A 15,431-nucleotide genomic window follows, 5' to 3' on the forward strand; every position below is an offset into this window, starting at 1 on the left:
AAATAAGACAGGAGTCTTAAAGCATATCCAAAAATCAACTCACAGTGGATTGGGGATCTAAGACTTGAAACAATCAAATTACTAGAGGAAAATATAGGAGAAAACTGCAAAACCCTGGCATAGTCAAAGACTTCTTAGAGAAGACCTCAGATGCACAGGCAATAAAGGCACAAATAGACAAACAGGAATACATAACATTAAGATGCTTCCAGACTGCAAAAGAAACACTAAAAAAGGCGAAGCAGAAACTGACAAAGTAGGAGAAACGATCTGCAAATTGTGCATCTGATAAAGGATTAATATCCTGTATAGAAAAATATCTCAAGAAACTCAACAATAAAATAGCAATCCAATTAAGAAAGGGGCCAAGAGTATGAATATAGATTTTTAAAAGGAGGAAATACAAATACAAATGGCTAACTGACAATTCTCAAGATCACTAGCTATCAGGGAAATGCAAATAAAAATTATGATGAGATTTCACATTGCTTCAGTTAGAATAACTATGATCCAAAAATAAAAACTTAACAAATGACAAGAACATGGGGGGAAAGGCATCCTAATCCACTGTTGGTGGGAATATAAACTAGCACAATCATTCCACAGTATGGAGAGTCCTCAGAAACCTAAAAACAGATTTACTATATGACCTGGTAGTTCCACCCTTTGCAAATTAATCCCAAGACATTAAATCAGCATATGAATTCCCTAAACCCCCTCATGTTTGTAGCAGCATAACCCACAATTGCAAAAATATGGAATCAATCCAGATGTGTCCATCAAATGATGATTGGATAAAGAAATTGTGATTTATACACACAATGGAATATTACTTAGCTTTTAAAAAGAAGGAAATCCTGTATTTTGCAACAAAAAATGTAATTGGAAAGCATTTTGCTTGGTCAAATAAGTTGATCCTCGGGCCCGGCGGTGTGGCCTAGCAGCTAAAGTCCTCGCCTTGAACGCGCCGGGATCCCATATGGGCGCTGGTTCTAATCCCGGCAGCTCCACTTCCCATCCAGCTCCCTGCTTGTGGCCCGGGAAAGCAGTTGAGGACAGCCCAAAGCTTGGGGACCCTGCACCCGTGTGGGATACCTGGAAGAAGTTCTTGGATCCTGGCTTTGGATCAGCATAGCATTGGCCGTTGCGGTCACTTGGGGAGTGAATCATCGGATGGAAGATCTTCCTCTCTGTCTCTCCTCCTCTCTGTATATCTGATTTTCCAATAAATAAATACATCTTTAAAAAAAAGTTGATCCTCAAAAGGACAAATATGTTTTTCTGGATTTTTGATAACTAATACACAAAGAAAAAAAACATATATGAGAAAAAGTAATACTCTGAGATTTGATTATTATTTATAACCACTGTCTATAATATTGAGGAATAATGACTTTTCTACTTACTACTTAACACATTCTTTATTTAAAGATTTATTTATTTATTTTTTATTGGAAAGGCAGATATACAGAGAGGAGAGACAGATATATATATATATATATATATACACACACACACACATATATATATATATAATGTGATACTGAATATTATAACTGCATTGACTGGATTGCACCTGGACAATCTGCTAAGAAACTGGAAAAATAGCTAAATAACTAGACTGGGTCTTCATCTGGAAAAAAAATATATATCCCAATAAAAGGTTCAGATACCGCTATATTATTTCCCCCCCTCTTTTCAGTGCCTAAGCAGACAGCTGGGAAACTTAAAATATAGGAGCAAATAACTTTAGCTCTTGAAAGCAAACCTCCAATAAGTAAAAGCATGACAGGGATAAAGATGATTCTCATCCAAGTTTCTTGCTCGTTTCACAGCAAGCTATAATTTATGATAATGCTGCACATGAAAAAAATAAGTGGAATAGAAAACAATGAAAATAATCTGTTCATCTAATGAATATCTATGGAGCACATACTCTGTGGCGGTCATTGGGCGGGATGCTGTGAAGCAATGTGAAGAGGGGAAATGGTACAGAAACATGAAAGACAGTCTTTAGTCAGAAAAAATTGTGAAATGACAACTGTACTTAGCATATAAAAAAAAACTTCAGTATGACTGATGTGGCATTCTAACAAGCCTATTTGTGGTGATATTCTTGCACTGATTTTTCCTATTAAAAAGTATTGTAACTCCTAAAGTGAATTCAGAAGGTGTCTGTGAGAATTTTGGAGCTAGTTGGAGTGTGAGTAGTGTGTCTGTGTTTGAAAACACTGAACCTTGAAAGAACATCTGTTTGGCTATTTTGTTAAATGAAAATCAAGTCACCCAGGCTTCACTAATAGCTTCTTTGTGCTGCATGACTTTCCACCACATAAACAAAATTACCTAACACCTCAGTCGGTGGCTAAAGCCGTCATTTATCAGTGAAAGCCCACTGACACAGAACAAACCTGGATGGCTGCAGTTGCAGCTTCCCTTTTCAAAGAGTTTTCCCACTTAAATAATCACTCTGTAGAGCCTGCTCCTGCCCAGATAAGGACCCCCAGGGCAAGGTGCCTTCCCAAGGAAGTTGACTCTACAGCGAGAGAATGATAGCTCTCCAGACAGGCTACTGGGATTGTTCTGAGGGAGGGACCAAAGTGGAAGAAAGATGCAGTGGTTGCTAATGTTGATTTTGTGACACTGTTTTATAGGTTTGGCAAGGGGTATAGAAAAATTTCAAAGCAAATTCTTTAAAACTTATTTTAAAAACATTGAAAGCCTGCCATGTGTGTTTCTGGAGGGGATTGTGAAATCTTTGTTTGAGGAGCTTCAGAAATTGTCTGATCTGATGGACTTTAAATTATTTCTAAGCCTGGAGCACATTCTTGCAGGTACATTTCCCATCCAGTTTCCCATTTCTTAAGTACATAAAACAAATCTGACATAGACAGAGTAAGGGGCCAGAGTTCTATGTTTCACCAACCCCTAATGCTGAGGTTATTCCCAAAGCACTTTGCGGGTCTTTATGGATCTTACGAGAACAGGATGGGTTTTGTGTAACTTCCTCTCTTCCCCATTCCTAAAGGTCATCTCTTTTGGGTAATCTCAAAGTCAGTCACAGGATGCTGGAAATCTAAGGCAGTTTGAAATGGTACTCTTAAGGGGAAACTATCATTTATGACATGCTGGTATGTTTGCAATCATTTGGTAACTATTCCACCCAAACTCCTATGACCATAATAGCGGAACTGAGAAAGCCAAAGCTGTGTGTGTATCGTATGGTGGGGAGATAGCAGAGATTCTATGGATTCCATAAAAGGGCATACATAAATGATGGTCTGAGGTCTCAGAGATCTGGAACTAGAAAAGCTAGTTGTCCTAGGTCCCTCAAAAAGGATCAAGAATTGAGCATGTGGGCAGAGGAGAATGAGCATCAGCAGTTGTCTTGAATCACTTGTCACTTTCTAAAGCCAGTTTCCGAGTGTAATACCCACTTCCCACAGACTACGTACAATAGGGAAGGCTGGTCCGTAAGAGCTGCTGCAAACATCTGCATGCATCCTCTCACTTGGTGCGGTACAACAACCCTAGAAAGTGTAGAGTGACATCAGCACCACTCTATGGGTAAGGCAGCTGGGTGTTAAGAGTGGATAAGTGGGCTGCAGCCAGGGCAATCTGCTTACAAGAGGCATGAGCCCAACTCAGTGACCCCCTCAAAGCACAGGAGAGAAGCAAAGGAAGACAGTCAAGTGAGCACTCAATATTTCCAAGGAAGTATTTAAACCCCTTCTCACATGTGTGGGGATTCTGGCATGAAAGTCCGATTTCTAAGCTACTAGTCAAGTGTGGACATTTTGGGAGATAGATGGGGTGGGATAAAATGGTAGGGGGTCAAGGAGGAGAAATAACCTCTCAGACTCTATTCAGGAAAGATTTGTGGCCCTTATAGGCAGCATAGCATGGTAGCCAGGAGCGGGCACGTGGGATCCAGACTACCACGGCATGACCCCATTCCCACCACCAGCTGTTATGTGGCCAGCCAGGGCCTCAGTCTCTTAAACTGAAATATCTGACTAATAACAGCCTTTCTAGTGTTGTCTCAGGAATTACACAAATCGAGGTTAGGGCCTGAGACACCCTAAACATATCAAATGAGAATTTATTAAACATGCTCCTTGCAGGCTGTGAACAGCAGCAAATTTCTGGAATTTGAAAATGAGGTTAATACATTCTAGTTTCTCATTCTCCTGAAATTAGTTCCTGCAATCCCTGACTTTATGGTTTTATGAACTCAATTTTGTCACCAGCTGTCCTGCCCTCCTTTACTGTCTTCCCTCAGTTATCGTTACCCAAGTCCATGACTTATTTATTATTTTTTAACTTTATGGTACAATTCCATAGGATTTGGGATTTCCTCCCCACCGCCCCATCCCCCAACTTATTTTCCCCATATTATTACAACTTATTTTCCCCATATTATTACAACACTATAGTCCTTCATAAGGAGTCATGATTCCCTGAGTCTGTTATTTAAGTGTGCCCTGACATTGCTAGTACAAAGTCAGATAGTTCAGCATCCCATTGTCTAGATGTATCCAACAGTTTCATTGGGAGTCCATCTTTGATGTGGAAGCAGGGATGCATATTGCATTGTATCTTCATATCTAGATATGATAGTCTGTACTATGCCATCATTATACATTCCCTTAAATGAGAAGTCACAAAACAAACTCAACAACAGGTATGAAATGAAAACAATGACAACAACAACAAAAAGTTGCATTCACACACTTAGTGACTTGGTCAATTGTTCCTATATTGGACACAAGATTCTTGCCTGGGTTTGTCTGAAAAGTCATACTAAAAGTTTGTCAACAGGGGGAGCTCAAGGAATACCTGAAAATAAAATTGACCTGATTTAGCCAACCTGGAAAAAGAGTAGGGGAAGAAATAAAATCATTCTGATGTGACCATACGATTTTGTTATTAACTGGAAAATAAGAGGAAATAAATTTAAGGCAGTATAAGTAGATAGTGTTAATGAGACAGTATACAGTAGAGTGTGATTTACTTCGATTTCTGTTGCTGGGGAAATCAAGTGAAAACTTGGATTTTGCTGTTGTAAAAATGACAATGCCCTGATAGAGCTGAGCTCTTAAGATTTATTTCCATTTTAAGTGATTCTGCTTAAGGGAACCACAGAATAATCATGCTTTGTTCAGACATAGAAATAAAATTCAAGGTTGGAAGTTGTAGGAAATAGCTGGTCAAAATTCTATAGTGAGATAAGTATAATGGGTTTTTATTTGCAATGTACTAAACTAGGAAGTTCAGAAAACCTGTACAGGCTTCTCCATGATGGAAAGAATCTCTCCCACTGATTTACTAGAGTGTCCTTAAATTAAAAATCTTATTGCAGAGATCTGCTTAGGACAGCGTCAGCCCTTGGAACTGGAATGAACCCATCACCGGTGGGGCTGTGGTATCCGACAACTGATCTTTAACTGATCTCTTATATAAATAAGGCCATAATTTGAGGAAGGGAATGTGGTAGGGCCTGAAGTTTTTGTGATAGATGTTTGTGGTTTCAAGATCGTGATAAGAAAGGATATTAGTGGATGCTTGATTTATAAAATGTTGTCTTCTAAATACTTAAATATATTTCTCATAAAAAGCTGTGACTACAAATGTCTTCCTCACAGGAGCTTGGATCTGCACAAAGCATACAAGCAGTAAGAGTTACTGCTTTTTAACTGTTACATTGGTCATCTCACATATTCAGGCAGCATGTGTCAGGTGTTCCTATTCTGATCAAGGAACAAAAACTCACCAGTATTCTCCATCAGAGCATATTTAGTCACTTTCAGAGCATAAACTCAAATACACAGATCATAAATACAAATATATGCCCTAGTTTCCATGACAACTCCACAAAGGACTCCAAGGTCATTTGCAAAAGAGGATTTGATCATTCCATTGCACATGGACATGAATGAAAGTGCGTGAACTAAATCAGTTGATTTTTTTATTCAATCCATCAGGTGAAACACAAACCTTAAAGGGCAAAGAAATTGACACCACAAAGTAATAAGCTTTTTTTTCTAACTTAACGATTTTCACATAATGTGTCATGATTTTTGATCATTACCTTATCTCAGTGGGAACAGAAGTGATTTTAAGATACTTTGTAATAATAGAGAACTGATTAAAGAAATTACAAGATACCTCTAAAATGCAATTTAATGTGGTCAATTTAAATTGTGTTCTTCAAGAGTATTTAAATTTGTGGAAAGCTGTTCAGTCATGCATTGCTTTGGGAAAAAAGTAGGCTATGAAATAAAGTCTTTTTAAAAAATAACACAAAGACTGGAACAATGCATAACAAACTGCTAACAGTGGTTTTCTTTGTAAAGTGCCATCCTATGTGTTTTTTGACCTTTAAATGTCCCCCCTTATCGTCTGTGGTTTTTGATCTTTATGTTTCTAATCAGAAAAGCACGGTTGAATTTTAAATAAATCAAGCTGTTTAAGAGATTAGTAAAACTAAAATATGATTATTTCTTAGAAAAATTGTCTAGGAAATATATTACCTACCTCATTTCCTTTACTTCCAGCACTGGACTTCATTTCCTTTGGTTGCTGTGAATAAGAAACAATAATGTTTAGATGGAGGAGCACTGTCGGCCACACATCTAGGTGAGCACACCTACTGGCCACCATTTTGCTATCTGTGGTTACTTCCAGGACAGGAACTCCACCTGTAACTCACTGAAACCTGGCCCGACTGTCTACATTCAGCAGATAGGAGTTTCCGGCTTCACTTCACAGAATGAGACTTTAGAAACTCCCAGTTAGATAAGTGAGCAAGTTGGCATACCATTATCACTGCTTTTTCAGCCAACATTTGGGAAAAGAAAACCATGCTGGGATCTTTTGGAACCTATTCAAAACTCATTTGTGCCTGGACGGCATTATTTTAGCCAACCTGTGGCCAGTGTGATTCTAAGACTCTACAAAACTGAGTCCAACCGGAGGACATGGGAAATAAATTCAGGCAATGTGTCCTTTGGCAAAATAAGTTACTGAGTGGCATTATAGTGAAAGATTTACTGCCACAAGAATTTTTAGGATACAGATTACCGAATGGAAAATAGAGCAAATCATATATATTGTGTACCATTTGATCATACTATGAAATATACTCATATGTACATATTTTATTTTTTAAAATCTCTAAACCATAAAACTAAGGTTGCTAAATGCATTATATCAGGGTGTTGGTAATAAGGTGATTTTTAATCATTGAAAAATTGCTTCTACTTTATCTATTTTTGTATGAAAAATCAATTATTATTATGCATAAGATAATAAATGTCAAAGTGCTTTACAGAAAGTGAGTAGAATTGAAAACTAAGGTCTTATTATTTTATATCCCATAGCATCTGAAATAGAAACCTAACACATTTTTGATATGTTCCCTGTCCCTTCCTTATGCATGTGACTTTTTTGGGATAAGAAAGACACCTCCAAGTTAAGAGCTCTTACTGCTTATTTGTCAAACTTTGCCCATATTTGAAAAAGTTTGTTGAGGATGGGAAATGAGCTTAACCAAAGAGTGCTACTTACAAAGTCATGACTCTCTATTACATTTTATTTATTTAGTAGTCTCAAACAAGAGGGATTCAATTAAAAACTGTGCTCTTCAATACTGAAACTCACACAAATCCAAAACTAGCATAAATTTATGTATGCAGGTATCTCTTAGTTAACTGGGGAAATTTTATCTTAGTGGATCTTTTGAGGCTGATTCAGTGGTGCCCCAAGATTCAGGTGAGGTACTTGTTAAATCAATAATCCAGAGAAGTAACTTGTTTCTGGCAAGAATAGCAATAAGGTCTTTCAGAATCTAAGAACTATGCAAAGAAATAGAAAAAAGACAGGAAAAGAACTCTAGGTCAAAAGGAAGTGGTAAAACCAAGAAGCAAGAGGAGGAGGCTGGGTCAGAGCTTTCTAGACATGTCAAAGCAAACCGCACAATTGCCCTACTCTGGAACAGCCTGTTTCCTGCTGTCCTCTTGAAATGAGAAACGCTGTCAGTTACATATGTTGCTATTAGCTATCACTCCTTGGGGAGATTTGGCAAATGAAACCAGGAATGCTGATCCAACATGAGATGAATTAACTATGTCAGTATCATAAAAATATATTGAGCAGCTATTTTGTGTCCTAGATACCACACCATCATTGTGAAGTCGCAGCTCCTGAGTTCAGTGTGATGTGTACCATTTTTGTTTTTCATAGATGACATATTTTATTGCTGAAATGGTCCTTGATCTCATGTAGGAAATACTGACAAATAAAATACATTGGATTATAAGGCTAACTGAAAAAGATGTATCCAGTCTGGGCAGAAGGAGGAGAAACCAGTGTGATTTTTTTTATTGTCAAACTTACCAAATGTCGAAATTCTACTGAGAGACTCCCATTGGAGGATTCTTCAATGGACATGGCTTTGACGTGAGTTCCACAAAGGACAAATCTTCGATTGCTAGAGAGGAAATCTTAGCTGTTTACATGGTCACAGGTACAGTTTTGACAAGGAAAGCAAAAAGCTCTACAAACTTAAAGTACCTTACCTTAGAGTTGAAACATTCCTGTAAAACCAAAAATACTCTTTAAAATTTGGTGTGTATTAGCTCTAGGAAAAGTATTCTATGGTATTTTCAAGGATAGTATACACAATTCCAAGCCTTTATAGTAAAGCTTTTAACATCATGTCTTGATTAGGCTCTTGTAAATTAACTTTAAAACCAAATATTTGAAGTGCACTGACATGGAACATCAGAACAGTAAGTTTAAAAGTTTGAAATCATCCTGGGAAATAAGGACAATTCATTTAAAACCTTTTACATTTTCACTTCTCAAAATGAAATTAGAAAACTTACTTGTCTATTGATGCTTTCACTTTTACCTGATAGTTTAGTTCTGGCAATTTTATCAGCAGTCTATAAAGAGACATCAATAAATAATAAAACATAAATATAAATATATTCATTGTTTTCATATTGAAGCATACATTTTTATATGTTCATGGCAGTACACACACAGAAAGCTTCTGTTATCTCCAGTTACACGTCAATGTGTTTTAAAAATGTACAATTCCCTTTTTGTTTGCCATGTTTCTCAATGCTGACTTCAGCCACTTGCTATCATTATTGGGAAAACATTTGGAAAGTGCCTCCATATTGCTCCAGCTGATGTGTGTCAAACAGAGGAATCGCCATTCACAGAGGGGCTGGCACTGTGGCGTGGCAGGTAAAGCTGCTGCTTGTGATGCCAGTGTCCCACATGCCCCACTTCCGATCCAGCTCCCCGCTAAGGGCCTGGGAAAAGAAGCAATGATGCTCATGTGTTGGGGCCACTGCCAATCAAGTGGGAGATCCTAATGAAACTCCTGTCTCCTGCCGGCCAAATAGGAATCGAACTTGGAAATGCAAGATGTCTCTTTCCATTTCTCTCTCTGTAACTCCTTGAAAATAAAATAACCTTTTTAAAAAGTTCTTAGAATATGTGCATTATCAAAGAAAAAAAATCATGCAGTAATTATATTCATTTTTTGTACCCAAATAAAATTTATCTTTTAACTTTGCTTTTCCATGAATTTTCAAAGCACCCTTGTACACAAGCCAGGTTAGGAATATGCATGTACATATTGTGTACACAATATACATTATATATATACACACACACAACATATACATAAATGATGTATATACCTATACACATATGTAGATAAAATATACACATGTTTCTCTCACATATACAATTCATACATATATAATATATACGTTAAATATCTAATTTGAATGAAATCTATAAATAGAAGTAATATTTTCCCAATTTTCTATTATTATGGCTAAATTTTATCCTTATACTATTAAAAAATCTATTTGTGAACTTAGCACAACTAAATATTTTAATATTGGTGATTTTATGGTGATTATACTGAGAAACGCCAGTCCTTGCTGTAGAATGTGAAAAATCTCAGTTCAAATACATTGTAACCTTTAAAACCTTATCATTAAGTAGCAGCAAAAAATGTTCATAATTTTAAAAAAGACCAAACTTCAAACAAGTGATTAAACTTCAGAATAACAATTTGTTTCTTTAAGAAAATATTTATTTTTTATTTGGAAGGCAGAGTTACAGGGAGAAGTTGCAGCAGCAGCTGTAGCAACAGAAGAAAAGAGATAGAGATCTTCCATGCACTGGTTTACTCCCTAAATAGCCACAACGGTCAGAGAGCTAGTCTGGTCCAGAAACCAGGAGCCAGGAACTTCTTCTGGGTCTCCTACACAGATATAGGGGGTCCATGAACTTGGTTCATCCTCTACTGCTTTTACTGAGAAGGCCATAAGCAGGTACAAGGATTGGAGGTGGAGCAGCTGGGACATGAACCAGCATCCATAGAGGATGGTGGCTTAATAAGATTAGCCTGTTAAGCCACCATGCTGCATCACTCTTTCCTTGAAGTAAGTGCACGCGATGCTTTGATAGAGAGGAGTTTTAGGGGAAACAGTGACTACTCTATAAAAGGATCATCTATCACAACAGTGGGGAACAGAGATCAGAGATGAAGGACGGAGACCCATCAGTCATGTGGAAGAGTAAGCCAGACTCTAAACTAGACAATAAAGGCTGTTAGTGCCAAAAGTATAGAAGGGGTTAATGAGCCAGAGACTTGTCCACTGGGAAGCTTCTGCTGAGTGGTCCCTACTGAGCTCTCCCTTTAGTGTCAGAGAGCATCTGAACCTTACTGTATCATCTACAGGAAAGTCTCTACGAAAAGTGGGATGTCAACCATCTGTCTACTCCGTTTCTCTTTGTTGTTTCTGTTGCTAAGTTATACAGCCATGTGGGCACGAGGAAAGAAACTTGGAGAAGAAAGAAATTTTAAAAATAAAAATGGCTTCTGCTTTTTGGTTTCAATGCTTAAGTCTTGGTGCTAAACTCACACAAATCTGATTAAACATTTTAATTAGGATCTTTGAAATGTAAACTGAAAAAGAAATACCTTCACTTTCAAATGGAGTTCCAGTAGTACTGCGTGAGCTCGGGTCCTTATCACAGGACCCTAAAATGCGCTCTAGCATAACATCAGCACTTCTTGTTGTATTCACCTGTGGTTTTGGTTTCCAGAGGTGAGTTAGTGATCAATAGCTTAAAGCTTCAGACCTTTGGATTTGAGGCACAATGGACATCTTCAGAAATAAGAACTTAAGCTCATTGTTACAAATGCCATTAGGGAAAGCTTGATTGCTCATGTTATTGAAAAAAATCAATGCACAGAAAAAAACAAAGCAGCTAGAACATAATAGTCATATATCTTTAAATCTGGTACCTAGTAAAGAGCTACTGAAAATTGCAGCCTTGGAAATTTCTTTGGTAAATACAAGCAGGCAGTTAACTAGTGGCACGAAGATGTGCCAGCCTATTTTCTGGAGATGATACCCAAAATCTTCATGATCTGTCCTAATCTGTGTTCTCCAATCTATTTGTCCCCCTTTCATACTGTCACAAAACAGACTCAGCATGCCACAATTTCTGTTGTCTCTCTCTTGCAGCACTTCTCCATCACCAGTGTCTCCAGCCGCCTCCCAAATCAGCCTGTGCTGCACTTTATTTATATCTTGTGCCTGATACAATGATCCCATACCCTGTGCAGACACCCCTCACATCTTCTTCATACCCTGCAAACTCTTGCTCCTGACAAGCAGGGCTCCTGCCTTCATACTGTAGGTGTCTAAACAAGCTCAGTGCTAGGTAGTCAACACTGACCACCTGAACGTAAAGCCCAAGGAGACGGGATGTCTGGTTACACCACAGCTGCTGCTCCACAAACCCATGAGACCACAGAGCCCCTCTGACCTACCTGAGTTTCACAGTGAACTGAATGAGGGTTTTAAGGACCATCGGCCGCTGAGGGTGGGTGGGCATGCACGGCTGTCGCTCAACCACAAATGAGCTAGATGAAAAGGAAAGAAACGTGTCATTTGAAAGCACAGATGGGATTCACAGATGAACAGGATGCTTTCCTCTCCGGAAGTCCACATTTTCTACACTTCAAAGGGTTTCAAACCTCCATTAAATCCACATCATTCTAATGACTTCTCTTAAATAATCGCCATGAGATAGGGAAATGACTAAACACTGTCCCTAAGTAACAGTAGAAAATGATTGTTATACTTGAATCACCTATGATATGAAATGGAGATAAATTTCATGCCAATTTTGGTCTAAATATTTGCATTTCTGGTATAAATGACTACTTTTCCCTTTTAGATGAGCACCTAAGCACACACAAAAATACATCTGAGAAATGCAGTTACAAAGAAATCCCCGAAATTTGTTCTTAAATGTGAAAGATGGTTGTAACTGAATGATGTAACTTTACTCATGAGTGGTGGAAGTGTTAAACAAGTAGTGAGGAGCAGAAACGTGGCTGCTGGAACTTCTGAGACTGTTCACTTCTTGACCTTTACTCTTTGATACTTCCCTGCCACTTTTCCATCTACACATCCAATCCCTGGGCTGGGAGGTGATACAGGTCAGCAGAAGTGAGGCTGCAATGAGTATTTTTAATGGATAACATGTTACTTACTTCTTAAAAAGGTTGTAGATCAAGAAGGTGACTCTTTCTAGCAGGTGTGTCCTTTGTACCGGGACAGGATCACCTTCATATGTCATTTTTGTAGATTGTTCCTCTAATTTCTCCAATTGCCTTCTGAGTTGGAACAGACTTTCTGCCAATAGTGTAAAGCTATTGAACAGCAAATGAAATGTGGAGATAGTATTTTTTCACTTAACAGACAAGCATTTTAAAATTGATTATGCTTAATAAATAGTAATTGAACTCTTACTAATTAAATGAGTTAGTGTTTATTTTCCTAATCCATTTTTGTCAAAATAGGCATCAGACACACATACCTTCTATTACAGACATCATTTATGACATTTTGTTAGCACCTGGAAACAAATTTTGTAATTTCCTGAACTTTCTAAGCCTCACTATCCTAAGAAAGTGGCACTCACTAAAGGGCAAACAAAGAACAAACTGAAGACTGTAACATACATGAGATTAAGAATGCTTCTCTAAGAACAATTTCTTCTCTAAGAAATTGACTTCTTTGACAAGTTTATAAAAGTCCTAAGGATTGACCAAAACTGGTCAGCATGTCTCTCTCTGGAGAGAAGTATGTGAGAAATATGTGCTTGGAGTTTAACTCACTACCTGGTTCTCTCGCTTCAGATACGAAGGTGGGCACTAGAGACTCAGAAATTCCAGAAAAAGAGGATTAAAAATGTACCTGGCAGGGGCCTCCAATGACAAGGGAGGTGGAAAGTCCCTTCAGACTTGAGAGGTCCACCTGGTCCCAGAGCAACTTTTCCTAATTAAAGTAGCCTGCATTTAAAATTGCCCAAATAGCTGTCCAATTCTTATTTCTCATCTGAATACTTTATTTCTCTCTTTTTTTAATTATCTTGCTGTCATGATAGCAAAGTACAATGTGACTAGATAATCAGCATGTTTTAAAGTGAGCCTAACTCCTTACTTTGCTTGAGAAACAGGCTGTTTAGGGCTGAACTTTTGTTGAGAGAGTCTCAATGTATTATATACTTCCTTTAGATTGAGCTGTGCTATTTAGAAAGCAATTTCAGGGGGCCGGGTGGAAGCCTAGTGGCTAAAGTCCTCGCCTTGCATACGGGGATCCCATATTGGTGTCGGTTCTAATCCTGGCAGACCCACTTCCTATCCAGCTTCCTGCTTGTGGCCTGGGAAAGCAGTTGAGGGAGGCCCAAAGCCTTGGGACCCTCACCCACGTGGGAGACCCGGAAGAGGCTCTGGGCTCCTGGCTTCAGATGGGTTCAGCTTTGGCCGTTGTGACTACTTGGGGAGTGAATCATCAGACAGAAGATCTTCCTCTCTGTCTCTCCTCCTCTCTGTATATATGATTTTCTAATAAAAACAAATCTTAAAAAAAGAAAGCAATTTCAAATTTTAATTGAACATTTTCCTTCTATTTCCTAGTTATTATTTTAATCAGATTTATCTTGCATGCATAATAGAAAACTCCATCTCCTAATGCAAAAGATAATGCCAACATTTAATTACATGTGTGTCAATAGATATGGAAGTCTGTGCTGTGTTACAGATTTTTAAAATTTATTTTGTAATCAACAAATGCAAATTTTATACATCTATGGTATGCAATGTGATGCTGTTAGTTACTTATAAATTGTGGATTGGATTTATGTAATCCAAATAACATGCATTACCTCACATACTTATTTTGTGTGTGATAATAATATTTAAATACTGATTGCTTAGTAATATTCAACTATGATTGTACTGTTATTAACTAGTTATCATGATGTACAACAGATTTCTTGAACTTACCCCTCCTATCTTACTGAAATTGTATATCCCTTAAAAAACATCCTTAGCAAAATAAATTGCTTTGTTGAAGACACAAAACTTATATTTAACTCTGAGCTCTTAAGTCACATACTTCTAAAAGTTTAGATATTTAGATATTTTTGAAGCTAATTATGTGTTGTGTGTCATTAAAGAAAGTATATAACTGATTGCAAAACTGGACTTGGGTCTTTTAAAATTAACATCTCTAGAGAAAAATAAGTGACTCCATAGATGCTTCATTCCTCTGCCCCAGAAAAGTGAAAACCAAGAACACAAATATCTATATTTTGAACTACAGAGTTCCTAGCCACTAACAAGCCATTAATAAGCTCTACACCTGACATTCTGGTTTGAGGCTGCCTTCTCTGGCTGAGCAACACTGAAGTTTTGTATTTCCTGTGGTTTTCACTAGAAACTCCAGGCACTTTGTCTTACCAGTTTTGAAGCTGGTCGAGCCCATTATGGAGTGGTCCTCCAATGCAGGCGATTTGCTGCCTCCGCTTCCAGTCCTGCAGCTCCTCTATGAGCATGTTGTTCATTAGCAAATCTGTTTCATTCACTATTTGGGTCATCTTACTGAGGGCTTCCTGAAAACAAGATGACTACTGAAGACAGTTGCTGAAGAAAAGAAGCAGCAGCTTGACATCTAAAACAACTGAATCTGGGTGATAGATGCTGGTTAAGATTTTGACCATTATACAAAATACTAGTTTCTGTATTCCCTAGCAATGTCTCTTTTTTAAAAATTATCTTTTAATGATTTTTACATAGTTGATTAGGGTGCAAAGGGTCAAGGGCTACAGGAAAGTGGATGAGACCATTGTTTCCACATTGTCTTTATTTTCCTTTTTTCCTTCCTGTAACTTGGGGTAGGGGAAGATAAGGGAGAAGCCACTCAGCCTCCCAACCATCCCAGGGTCCCTGATGTGGGGCATGGTCCGAGGGTCCTGCTCAAGTGTTTTTGATAATTCAACAGTTGCCAATCTTGCCACTCCAATCACGATGAAAT

At 37.9% G+C, this 15,431-nt stretch overlaps 1 protein-coding gene across 6 annotated transcripts in view; it reads right to left on the reverse strand.

The window, feature by feature from the left end:
- Nucleotides 1-15,431, reverse strand: part of STAT4 (signal transducer and activator of transcription 4) — a 102,065-nt gene that overhangs the window by 16,491 nt on the left and 70,143 nt on the right. For 3 of the 6 annotated variants that reach the window (XM_040971891.1, XM_040971890.1, XM_040971895.1), the window contains 8 exons: nt 14,858-15,009; nt 12,605-12,763; nt 11,876-11,968; nt 8,889-8,948; nt 8,580-8,597; nt 8,398-8,491; nt 6,538-6,582; nt 3,456-3,530 (listed from right to left, as the gene is read on the reverse strand). In XM_040971891.1, the coding sequence (XP_040827825.1) occupies nt 3,456-3,530; nt 6,538-6,582; nt 8,398-8,491; nt 8,580-8,597; nt 8,889-8,948; nt 11,876-11,968; nt 12,605-12,763; nt 14,858-15,009 (696 nt within the window). Of the gene's footprint in view, nt 1-3,455; nt 3,531-6,537; nt 6,583-8,397; nt 8,492-8,579; nt 8,598-8,888; nt 8,949-10,064; nt 10,069-11,875; nt 11,969-12,604; nt 12,764-14,857; nt 15,010-15,431 lie in introns of all 6 variants that reach the window. The other 3 variants (XR_005883022.1, XM_040971892.1, XM_040971893.1) reach the window with 2 other exon arrangements.

This window comes from Ochotona curzoniae, unplaced genomic scaffold (genome assembly GCF_017591425.1).
Source record: "Ochotona curzoniae isolate NIBS_2020 unplaced genomic scaffold, NIBS_Ocur_1.0 contig_2210, whole genome shotgun sequence".
NCBI lineage: Eukaryota > Metazoa > Chordata > Mammalia > Lagomorpha > Ochotonidae > Ochotona > Ochotona curzoniae.